Source organism: Oryx dammah, unplaced genomic scaffold (genome assembly GCF_014754425.2).
Source record: "Oryx dammah isolate SB20612 unplaced genomic scaffold, SCBI_Odam_1.1 HiC_scaffold_8, whole genome shotgun sequence".
Taxonomy (NCBI): Eukaryota; Metazoa; Chordata; class Mammalia; order Artiodactyla; family Bovidae; genus Oryx; species Oryx dammah.
In genome coordinates, this window is record NW_024070192.1 from 12,275,543 (window position 1) to 12,288,267 (window position 12,725).

At 51.2% G+C, this 12,725-nt stretch overlaps 1 protein-coding gene across 3 annotated transcripts in view; it reads right to left on the reverse strand.

The window, feature by feature from the left end:
- Window positions 1-12,725, reverse strand: part of CCDC57 (coiled-coil domain containing 57) — a 108,585-nt gene that overhangs the window by 73,181 nt on the left and 22,679 nt on the right. For all 3 annotated transcript variants that reach the window (XM_040244888.1, XM_040244889.1, XM_040244890.1), the window contains exons 4-7: window positions 8,662-8,763; window positions 7,110-7,267; window positions 6,884-6,958; window positions 5,340-5,540 (exon numbers count right to left, since the gene is read on the reverse strand). In XM_040244888.1, the coding sequence (XP_040100822.1) occupies window positions 5,340-5,540; window positions 6,884-6,958; window positions 7,110-7,267; window positions 8,662-8,763 (536 nt within the window). The remainder of the gene's footprint in view (window positions 1-5,339; window positions 5,541-6,883; window positions 6,959-7,109; window positions 7,268-8,661; window positions 8,764-12,725) is intronic.

Below are 12,725 nucleotides of genomic sequence, written 5' to 3' on the forward strand. Positions count from 1 at the left end.
ACACACACACACACACACACACACACACACACACACACACGAGTCCTCAGAGGAAATGCTGCAGATCAAGGTCTCTTCTACACACATCAGGGCACAGACTTCACTGCCTAGATTAAGAAATAGTCCTACCCAAGAAGAAATATCTACCCATCCCTCCCACCAGCCTAGGCACTGACTAACACCTGTAGCACACTAAGCCCACACCAAGTGTGTGAGGAAGTAGGGGCCAGGAGATGTCTCTTGGAGCCAGAGATCCTGAGACAGCACCGTCTGACACACCTAGGCACCCTTTGCCATGCCTAGCACAGTCCTTCCACATAGAGACATTCAACACGTATCTCCAAACTGAATAGTAAGATAAGGTTCTACATTCATTGGTAGAATCTCGAAAAATTTGATAAATCTCCCAAGAAGCAAAACTTGAGAAAAACATCTAGAGATATTGACTAGAGTAGCTATGATATTAACCACTCAAAGCTTGCAGGGTAGTCACCCTATTTGCGGCTCCGTCCTGTTTCCCTCCTAAGCTGCATTCAGCATGCTGTGGGGTAAATACTGTGGTCATGCACTGGCCACTGCCCAGAGCCAAAGGCCCATGGTTGGGCCACGGACTGCAGCACAGAGGTAGACAAGCCATGGGAAGGAAATGGCCATCACTCTACAAGGTCTTAGACCAAAGTCCTGACTGCAGTTGCCTTGAGACTTAAAAAAGCTCCATCCAAACAGGGGCAGAGACAGGAAAGAGAAAGGAGCAGCTGCCCTCATGGGAAACTTCTTTCAACATTTCAGCTTAAACAGGCCTCAACATAGAGGCTGGTGTGCTGGTTAAAATGCCCTTGGCAAAGGGTCAGCCAGCCCCACAGGAACGAGACGGCTCTGCTCTGCTCTTCCTACCCTGGCCTGTGACCCCCAGGCCTATGAGCCCCTGCCTAAGGAGCCCTGTGCTCTCCACTCTCTCAGGCATCCCAGTGCCCTTGCACACTGGGCATAGACATGTGGGTAGCTGGGTAGGGCTCTCTGCTCACAGGCAAAGCCCACTGCAGTGGGCAGAGGCTGGTGTGAGGGGGTCCCACAACCTCAGTCCTAGTCAAGCCAGGATTATCATCATTCTGAGTAGCAGAGTTCTCTGTTCATAAAGTACTGCAGTGAAGCTCATTTAGGAAAACCCTTTAAAGACCAAGGTGGGAATGAAGAAGGGGAATGAGTATGGGGAAATGTACAAAACCCCACAGTCCAGAGGAAAGTCATGCTGCTCGGTAAAGCATTAGGATTCTTCAGCTCTATTACTAACTTAGGAAAAGGCACCCTCTTTGAACCTGCCTAGATACAGTATGTAATAAAAGTGTCACATTCTTAAAGGATTAAGACCTTTCAAGTGTGAGATTTCCAGCGTTATTCCTAGCTATTACAAAAAGTCATTTTTCTTAGTGTGATTTTAAACAAATTACTTCTAGTATGTCCAGATTCATACTGACCTCTTACCTAAAATAAACCAGCTCATCCTAGTAACACAGGGGGCTGCAAAACATTGGAAACTTAAGAACACGTCCAGCTCAGACACAGCGCTGGTGTCAGAATAGGGGCTGCAGCTGTTCCTCTCCAGGTCCACCCAGTACCCCTTCTCTGGGGCAGTGCCTGCTCTGGTCCCATGTAGTTGTTGGGGTGATAAAAGTAGCAGGTGGGGGCCCAGGTGAAGTGAAAGTCACTCAGTCGTGTCCAACTCTTTGCAACCCCATGTGCTATATAGTCCATGGAATTCTCCAGCCCAGAAAACTGGAGTGGGTAGCCTATCCCTTTTCCACGGGATCTTCCCGACCCAGGAATCAAACTGGAGTCTCCAGCATTGCAGGTGGATTCTTTACCAACTGAGCTATCAGGGGGCCCAAGAGCCTGTAACAAAGCTGCCCCCAACCCCATGAGCCAACCTAGAGCCAAGACCATATGGGGCAGTATGTATAGGCGGGCAGGGTGCTCATGGAATCCGGGCTTTACCCTGGCTGTGTCCCACCAGACACTTAGCCCCGGAGCCTTGAGTGTCCAATGTCTGACATGACAGAGGGAAATGAGAGGTTCTTCTCTGTTCTGTGTGTCACTAAAAGACAAAAGGACATGAGATGCCTAGCCTGCCCTGGAATTCCAAAGCACTCCTTCCCCTCTACCTACTCACTCGCAACTCTGCTCCAAGGTCCAAGGAAAGGGAAGCAGTTGACAGCCCTGGGAAGTCGACTGCCCGGGCCCCACGCATCAAGCAGGATGTCTGTTCTGAGCTTCCCGTTATAGTGCCTGACCTGATCCTTCATGATTCCACATGTGTTGGGCTTCCACAGCTATAAGAGAAGTTGCTGGAGCTTGAGAGCCATATTTTTATTTCTTCTTAATTTCTAATGAATTCTCACGAGATGATTTGCACACAGCAGGAGCTTTGTATGTGGCCATGAATGGGATCCTGGTTCCCGCTCCACTTTGCCGAGACCAAGACAGCACAAGTAGGCCTGTGTTCTGGAGAGCAGAGAACTTGCCCTCGTTGGGTCCTGGCCTCCGTCCAGCATTTGGACCAGCACTGCCCAGCACTGAGCCAAGGGCCATTCAGGGCTCCCAGGCACGTGGCCAGTCTGAATTGAGATGTGCCTTTAAAATTTAGCATCAAAAAATGCAAAACACCTCAATAACAATTTCCTTAGGCAAGTTTAGGCATCCATCTTCATTAATATTTTTAAATTGATTACTTTTTTCTCAAACTTAAACTTTTAATTTTGTATTGCGGTATAGCTGATTAACCAATTACTTTCCCATGTGGAGCAGGGGTAAAGAACTAGCCTACCAATGCAGGAGATGAGGGTTCAGTCCCTGGGTCTGGAAGATTCCCTGGAGGAGAGCACAGCAACCCAATCCAGTATTCTTGACTGGAGAATCCCATGAACGGAGGAGCTGACAAGCTATAGTCCATAGTGTCACACAGAGTTGGATGCGACTGAAGTGACTTGAGCACACAAGCACACAATGAGATGGTATTTTGGACATACTGGGTTAAAAAATGTTATTGAAGTTAATTTCATCTACTTCTTTTTGCGTCTGAGCTGTGACTATGAGGAGGTTAAAGTGCCCTCTGGCCGCACCATATTCCTTCCGATAGGTTATATGTCTGCATGGTTACACACACATAAGGTTCTCACAATACGGTCTCAGCTCCTGATTTCTCTACCCTGCTATCCACAAACTAATGGTCACAAGAAAACCAGCACAAATAGGCCCAAAGAGACAACAAAATCATAACATGGGCCATTTTGTTGCTGACTTGTAAAGAGTACATCTCAGTAGGAAAAGACGCTGATACAGACACTAAGGCTTCTCCTGGGAACCCACTGATGCTGCTCATCATGGCCTCTCGACTGTCCAGTGGGGAAGCGGGAAGGAACATGACGGCGGACCCGCCAAGAGGAGAGAGCAGAGGCAGAAGGCCTCCCCACAGGAAGGCCTGTGCACCCGGACCCTGGGCTCTGAGTCACTGTCTGTGAGAAGGGCCCCGGGAGAGTCTGTCCAAACCAAACAAGGAGTGGCTAGGAGACACACACCCTTGAGATTGAGCCGCCTCACCCCTCCAGCTATTGCCGCCTAGGTTTAACAGATCAAACAATAAGACACATGACTCTAAAGAAGCTATCCTTAATAAGCTCTGACTTCCTGGTATTTTATAGTTTAAGAGCCATTTTCCCCTTCAGTAGAAATATAACTTGGCAGAGAATTCTCTGTAAAAAAGAGAGACAGAAACATTGCCCAAACAAAGGGGAAAACCCAGTTGCTAAACAGCAGGATTTGCAAATGACTTATTTGTCTTAATCATTTTCTGTAAACACAGCTTCTCTGAAGATCACTTCCTTACTGGCTGCCAAGAGGCTGAGTTCAGTTACTGCTTCAGTTACAATGATCCTTCAGAGACACCAAACACAGTGGGATAGAGTGGTTGTGTATGGCCTGGCTTAGATGTCAAAAAGAAAACTGGGTTTGAAAAGAAGTTAGTTTGGAATTCCCCGGCAGTCTGGTGGTTAGGACTCTGTGTTTTCACTGCCAAGGGCCTGGATTCAATCTCTGGTTGGGGAACTAAGATCCTGCAAGCCATATGGCATGGCCAAACAAATAAATAGTTTATATAATTTTTTTTTATTTTTGGTTGTGCTGGGTCTTCCTTGCTGTCTTCGGGTTTCCTCTAGCTGCGGCCCAGGGTCTTCCTTGCTGTCTTCGGGTTTCCTCTAGCTGCGGCGCGCAGGCTTCTTACTGCAGTGGCTTCTCTTGTTGTGCAGCATGGTCTCCAGGCATGCGGGCTTCAGTAGTTGCAGCAGGCAGGCTCAGTAGCTTTGGCTCAAGGGTTCTAGAGCAAGGGCTCAGTAGTTGTGGCGTGGGGGCTTAGTTGCTCCTCGGCATGTGAAATCTCCCTGGACCAGGTATCAGACCCGAGTCCCCTGTATTGGCAGGTGGATTCTTATCCACTGTACCACCAGGGAAGTCCAAAAAGAATTTTTAATTAAAATAAATAAATAAATAAAAAGAAACTCGTTTATGGAGAAACTGGAACCCTTGTGGAAAACGGTGCAATTACTGTGGAACACAGTTCCTCAAAAAGTTACATCTACCATCTCTACTTCCAGGCACATCCAAAAGAACTGAAAAGAGACCTGAGCAGGTATTTGCTCACCCACAGTCACAGAAGCACTAGTCACAGCAGCTAAAAGGTGGAAACACCCCAAATCGCCATCAATGGCTGAAATGATAAACAAAAGGTAGCTGTATGCAAGCAATGTGATGTTACTCAGCCTTAAAGAGGAAGAACATTCTGATGCCTGCTCTAACAACATGGATGAACCTTGAAGCCATCACGCTGAGTGGCATCAGTCAGTCAGAGAAGGACAGACGCTGAGGGATTCCACTCGTGTGAGCCCTGAGGGCACTCAGATTCACAGAGATGGGCAGTGGGATGGCGGGTGCCAGGGGCTGGGAGAGGGGGATGCGGAATCATTATTGAAGCGGCACAGTTATAATTTTACAAAGAAAAGGGTTCTGGAGACGAACGGCGCGACAGTTGCTCAACAGCGTGAATGTGCTTAATGCCACTGAACTTAAAAATGGCCAAGATGGTAAATTTCCTGCTATGTATATTTTACCATAAATAAATAGATGCACACATTCATACATATGTCCACACACACTTTCAAATGGAACAAAAGGAAAGAGAATGGTTAAGAAAAGTGACAGGAGAGCTGCAGCAGCGACTCCCAACACCCGGTGCCCACTTCCCTTCATCTGAAACAGGTAACTAGGCAGCCAGGCCCTTGGCCCGGGCTCACTTGTCAATGGCGGCGTCCTTCTCCTTGGCGGCGTCCACCTGCTTCCACTCGGCCCTGCGGAGCTGTACTTCGAGGTTCTCGCAACGCGCCTGCAGCTCCAGGGCCCTGGCCTCCGCTGCCTGTAGCTGCTCCACGTGGGCGCTCTTTGCTGCCATCAGCACAGCGTCCCTTTCCCTGGCCAGATGGTCCAGCTCCTCATGCCTGAAACACAGGGAGGTCCCCAGCAGCTCACATGGGCCCCGTTCCGGACCCCCTAGCCCAGAACCTCCCTCGTCCTGCTGGAGGGCTGCATACGCGTCCTTTTAGAGGGCACTTTTGCCCACTTCTCTGCTCCTTATTCCTCATGAGTAACCACTGACTGAGAGATTTTCAGACACTGGCCCCCCGCCTTCCCAAGCTCACAGACCTTGGGAAAAAGAAACTTGAGCAGATATTTGTGCCTTGGGAAAAAGAACCCAGAACAGGTGCTTCAGCAAAGCACCACCAACAGAACCCCTACCGACTAGGGAAGAAGAATGCAGGTGCAAACTGCCCTCCCTTCACAGCTACCCCAACTGCTGAGCTGCTTTCAACCCAGAATTGGAGACTTCCAAGAACTAGGGGCCTTGGGAGGCAAGCTGCATGTCCGTCTTGGTTAGAGATGTCAAACCTATCGAAACTCTGTCAATGGGACAGATATTTGTCTCGAAAATACAGGTGTTGCTGACATGCAACACCATGCTGACATGATGACGTTTTATGCTTTTTATTCTATTTGGCTTCAGTGAAAAGTAAAAAGCCCTAAAAAATATAATTCTACAGCATTCTCTTCAGATTTCCTCAGCGTTGTTTGATGAGATGGTTAAGCCTTATTTAACCAAGTCATGTGATGTACTTTTCATTCCAATTACGATCAGTCCTCATCTTACTCATCTTGCAAACTGTTCAGTATTTTCCACCTTCTAGTAGCAAAAAAATATACACATAGCAGCTGCTGTACCCATTAGTTTCTGGTAAGATATACCTTTCTTTTTCACCAAATCACAAAAAGTGTTTGATCATGACAACTAGTGAAGGGAAGGAGTTATCTCTGAACACATCATCCTGTGATCACTGGTTAGTTATTTTCGAGAGGCAAACACCAAGATTCCAGGGCACAGACACCACTGCCCACAGCAGGGAACACAGAGTCCTTGTCACCTTGGCTAAATAAATAATGCCACCTGGGCTGCACATGACTCTGCAGGGCCATGCAGTGTGACAACACAGAACATCTGTGTGCACCCTGCTCCTGTGATTTGTGTCAATGGGTCAAGTATATTAGCGTTAAGGTGTCAACCTGGACAGCTTTCAGCAAGTCATTTCACCACGCATGTCCTGTAATTCTCAGTGTTTTGATATTCCTCCAAACACACGCAAATATACTCATTAGAACTGAAAAGGGACAGGCGATCCTAGAAGAGCAGGCCTGACCCTGCTGACGTCCCACAGAAGGGTGGGCTTTGCCTCCAAGGTGGTCAGGGGACTCTATCCCTACACTGACACTGGAGCCAGAAAACACTCACTTCCTCTGAAATGTCTCCTCTTCTTTCTTCCTGGTGAGCTGCATAGAGTGAAGTTTACCCTCTAAGTCTTTTATCCTGAAAAGAAGCAAATGTTAGTGGAAAAAGCACCTAAGAGGCTACTACAAAGCCAACCTGAAATAACCCGGGACAGGCAGATGCCTCGGGGCTAGAGCCCAGACTGCTCGCTGGCTGCGTCCACCCACAGGGAGGTGGGGAGGCTCCGCACCGGGCGTCCTTCACAGCCACCAGGTCTCGGAGCTCCCAGTCTCTTCGCTGCAGCCTGTCTTCCAGCTCCGCGTTTGCCACCTCGGCGCCCTGCAGGGACTCCGCAGCCTTCGCCCCAGCCTCTCTCAGGGCTGCAAGCTCTTTGTTTAGCAGTTTAATCTTTGAGAAGAGGATTCAAAATGAGGATGTAAGTGGAACAAACAGAGGTGTTAAGAGTTAAGTGTTACTATCTTATCAGAACAAGGAGAGAAGAAAGACCGGAATTTGAGAAGCAACAAAACAGTGAGAATCCCCTCACATGCTCTCACAGCCTCGAGAGCAGACCCCCTTGTGAATCCAAGTCATACTCCAGCACCCCAACTAGGTCATGATCTGGATACTGGAATCACAGAGGCAGGTGGAGGTTTTAAGAATGTGGGTCCCTGCTGAGTGATCCCACTCAAATCCCAGCCACATGCTCAATTTTTAAATAGCTTCTCTGGGGCCTTGGCTTCCTTGACTATAATGTAGGGGTGATGGTACTGCTGCTCCCAAATTTGTGTATAACCTGTGTACAAGCTGTGATACCCTCCAGAGACAGGTGTTCAGGGGACCAGGACCATCTCACGGCAGCTAGAGGTGGGAGGGGGGCATGCCCTGGCCCACCTTTCCCCACTCTTCTCCACAGGAGTGCCCACTCCACTGTGAGGCAGAGGTTAGCCCCACACGTCCCGCTTGTCTTCTGTCCCCTGGTGCTCAGAAGTCCCCAAAAAGGCCTCATGGGGGTCACCTTGCGGCAGCCCCAGCCTCAAAGTCCTGCTGGCCCTGGGTGACAGGGACAGCATTCTTCCAGGGGGAAGTCAGAGAGACTCTTGTTCAAGGGTCACACAGGGCCCAGTGCTGCCCCTTGGACTGTGGCCCTGTGGGAGGCTGGCAGCCTGGAGGAGGCACCTTGATATCACTAGGGCAAGCATCCATCCACCTGGCTGGATGCTGCCCAGGTGTGACCAGCTCAGGTGGCAGGACTGGGCCAGACGTCAGGCCTGTTTCTTTGTCCCCTGCACACCTCCCCCTCCTCTCCTGGCTGGTCCCTGTCTTGGTGCTAAAGGTCAGGTATGTGCGCTCCTCATGTGTCCCCTGGCCAGGTCAGTGCTTTAGAGAAGCCATGCTCGTGGACGGCAGCCAGCACCACAGCTGGGAGCACCAACAGCAGACAGGCCTCCTTCTGAAAATAGGGGGTGAGTGATACCTCCTCACAGGCCCCTTCCGAGGTGTCACGGGATTTCACAGGCCAAGGACAGGGTTTGTGGGATGGCGGTTTCTCCTGGGGGAGGCTCTTCCTCAAAGTCAGAGTAACCAGACCCAGACTGGTAGCACCGGTGCTCCTCCTGCTGGGCAGAGTGGCCATCACTCCTGGCTAGGGCCCTGGTGGGCACGGTGGCAAGCATGTCACCTGCATGATAGAGACCCCAGCCCAGGTACAAAGCGGGAGGGAGGCCTCGGTGTGGACCCTAACTGGCCAAGGGCTTCCCACTTATGCCGAGGACACAGTCACAGTCCGAGGGGCCCGCTACCTTGAGTTCGTGCGCCAGGACAACACTGCTCATGCTGTCAGCCCGCAGGCGGAACTCGTGCTCCCGCTTCTGCATTTCAGACTCAAACTCCTGGAGCAGCTCCTGGAAGAGAAAAGGGCTGCTGGCAAAAGGAGCATAGTGGGGCCGGCAGGCCCACAGGCTCGCTGAGGGTGGGAGGGACGCAAAGGGCCTCATGGAGGACGGGTTCAACGGTGGGACTGGGGCCTGTAACACCCAATGAAGGGCATCGGAGAGCCTGTGTTTTCACCCCGGGCGTGGGTTTGTCTGTTTTCTCCGTGATCCTGTGGGGTTTGGCTCTGCCCAGAAAGAGCAGCTAGCAAACCCACAAGGAAAGGTTAGCAGAGGCCGGTGAACCCAGAACCACCCCTCCCAGCAGTTAAGCTGCTGGTTCCGTCTATGTCTCTAAAAAAGCGCCATTCTTCCCCATCAGTCCTCCATGCTGCCTGCCGGGTTCCTGAGCAGCCCCACTCGACTCCCCAGCCCAAGGTCATGGCTCCGCCCCCCAGCTCTGTGAATGCCTCACTCATGGGCTGAATCCAAAAGTCCCTAAATTATTATAGTAGTGATTCACTGCATACCCAAGAGTGTACAGTTATGACGGTTTCCACCTCATCGTTTTTCTGAGTTTTCAGTTCCCCTCCTCCCCCTCCCCCACCACTCCCCTGGTTCTGTTTCCCGAGTGGTGCCCGCTTCCCAGGACACACCCCACGGTACGATTCTTTCCCCTCCTGGGGCTCCTCTCCCTGGGCTACCCCCAGCCAGGATCCAGGCCTGCCCTTCACAGCTCCCCGGGAGCTCCCCAGGATCCCTCAATGCCTTCTCCCCATCTCTCCGGGTACTCTTGCAGGAAAGGAGCCCCCTTCCTGCCTCAAGAGCTCGCATCAGGGTGAGAGTCCCAGGGTCCTCGGCCCCAGTGGGCCTTCTCCCAGTTGTGGGAGCGGGAGCCACCCCCCGCCCCACCTCGCTCAGGCTCATGGGCTCCATGTGAGGCTGCCAGCTGGGCCCTGTGACTGGAGCCACCTGTCCTGGGGATCCAGGGAGCCCGCCCAGCTCAGACCCTCCTTCTCCCGGCAGACTTCTCCGCTCCCTCCATCTCTTGGTTCTCAAAGTTCTAAACTCAGAAGGGACACAGAGGCAGCTAAAGGTTGACCCCTTGGCCCTGACCCACAGGTGCTGCTCAGAGCTCGCTCAGTAGTTACACTCCAGTAACCTCCTGAGAAGGCGAGGCATCCACACCCCCACACTCCAGGGCTCTAGCCTGGCATCGCTGCCCTACAGGGCTGAAGGCCTTTTCAAGTCTATCCCAAGCTGCGGCGGAGGAGGTGGGGCCAGGCTCTGCCTTACAGGTTTTCTGAATGTTTGTAGCATCTCCTCTTTGTTTCTCTGACACACTTTCATTCAGGGCGGGCAGGGGTTTCAGTCTGAAGTCTCCACCCCAAGAAGCAACTGCACTGTTCACTTGACAATCTGATCCCTTCCCGTTCTTTGCTGTATGTTTCTGGAAGTTATATTGTTAGATGAATCCTGGACTTATCTTCCACATCTCTTAAATTTTCTGTTGGACTTTCTGTGTCTTTTTTCTATCTTCTGAATTTATTCCTTTATATGTACTTGTAATTGTCAAAATTCTTTCTTGTTCTGATTGGCCCTTCCTCCAAGCATCCTGAGTTATGGATGCAAAATACATTCCTGGGAGCACTGATCACAGAAGCCCCCACAATGCGCCTTGAGGCACTGAAAGTGAAGATGCAATGGGATGAATGGCTGGTCCCTCCTGTTCCCAGCCCATTCTCCCTCCTCCCCGCCACCCCCTGCAGACTCGAACTCTCACCTCAGGGGAGGGACAAAGGAAGAGCCCTGTGGGGTGGAAGGAAATAGCCAGCCTCTGCCCCTGGAGCAGGAAGGCAGCTATTCTCCAGACCCATCCTCCAGGACCAGGCTGGTGAGAGTTGCAGTATCACTGGCACCGGCTGGGGGCCTAGAAGGCCATGGCACCAGAGCCACCGGTGCAGAAACCTAGCCCAGCACGGACAACCAGACACCACGCACGGGCAAAGCTGGCATGGCGGGTCCACAGGGCCCACCCTGCTGCCCCACGCTGATCACACAATGGTGGGCTTTAGGGTCACTGTCTCAGGAATCACCTTCCCTGTTCCTCTGGGCCTCTTCTTGGGTTGCTGGCATTTCTCTGTCTTGTAATCCTGCCTCAGTTACACACTCCTACTCAGGAATGAGGCAATAAATAGTTCACTAGAATGTTGAAATTAAGACTTACGAAAAGGAAAAGGTAAGGCAGAGAATGGGAGAAAATATTCAAAAAAATATATACTTAAGGTCTTATTTCTGGAGTACACATGAAGAACTCACAAATCAATAATAGGAAGACAACCCAATATTTTTTTAAGTACAAAAAAGCTGAACAGACACTTCACAAGGATATATGAATGGCCAATAAGCACGTTAATAGATGCTTAAACTCTGATCATCAAGGATAATCGCATTCAATCCCCAGCTACACACCCACTAGACTACTAAAAAGGCAAAGGCTAACAACACTAAGTGCGAGCAAGGACGAGAAGTGACCAGAACTCTAATCTGCAGCTGGTGGGATGTGACCCTATAACCATCCTAAAGGACAGCTCAGCAGTTTCTCAAAAAGTTAGACAGAGCCGTAGTACGCTTCCCAGAAGTTGCACTCCTGGTCGTGGAGCCTGTGTCCATTCAAAGACAGCCAAGAATGCTCACAGCAGCCTTATTCAAACTGGCCCCAAACTGAAAAGACCCAAGCGTCCAAAGTGTGAGCTGACAGAGAATGGAAACATACTGGCACCTCCACGCAGCACACAGCACCAGCAGGCACCGAGAAGGAACAAGCCGCCAACCGCACGACACCCATGCGCCTCAGACATGTCACGGCGAGAGAGAAGCCACACAAAAAGGGAAAACAGCTCAAGGCTCCGTTCTCACAGGACTCTGAAAAGCCAGTTCTCACTGCAAGTGGAAGGCAGCAGGCTGGTGGGACCAGGGCTGGGGGCGCTGCTCCCTGATCGCAAAGAGGCACACAGAACTTTGGGTGACAGTAAAGTTCTGTCTTGGCTGTTACCCTGTTACCTTGGCTGTGTTTAACCTGTCAAACTGCACACAATATGGTTGCGTGGACTGTAGGAAATGACAGCTTAATGAAACTGAATCTTGCCAGAGCTGACTGAGGGTGCTGTCTCCCTAAGGTTAGACCTACGCAGCAGGCACTTGGGCCTACACAGCTGCCTTCCTTCTCCCCATGAGTGATTCAATTTATTTCAGGAAATTTGTGCTGAGCTTCTGCCTGGGGAAGGGCACTTCCCCGGCTGCTGGGCACTCTATCTGCATGTGAGCAGGGGTTCGTGGCCCCAAACACAGACTACCTGCTGCACATGCACGGCCCTCAAGATCCTGAGGCCTAAGATCTCTGAGTCTGTAGGTCCACGGGGTGCGTCTCCCACAGGTCCCCTCCCCCTGCTACCCTGCCCCGGGGAAGGCGCAGGCTCGTCCGGGTGCTGAGGCCCTCCTCCTGCTCCTGCCACTGCTATGGGTTCTCACTGTCCTTAATCCTTTACAGTCCTGTCTCCAGCGGTGTCTGGAGAGCAGACACGCATGGCTGATGTGGCCTTTGAATAGGAGGTCTGGATATAGACGCACAAATCACAGCGAGGGACAGAGTCAAACTGAAATGCATGTCCTGGAGTTAGTCTGAATCTAACCATCTCTCCTGGCCTAAAACCTCACAGTGATGTTACCTGACACTCGTTAAGGTGAGCACAAGTTAATACGGAGCGGGAAGACAGGCGGCCCAGCCCATGGAGGAGCTGTGAGGACAGGCTGAGCCCACCCAGCGCAGCACATGAAAAGCGCAGCACATGAAAAGCGCAGCACATTAGCAGGATTCCAGGTTTCTGACCAAGTAATGAGGGCCCTGCTTCTGAAGAGAGCTGGACAGACTCAGTTACCAGAAGGAAAGGGTCAGTGGAGGCTGGGCCCAGCCAGAGCATGCAGGCAAGAACGCG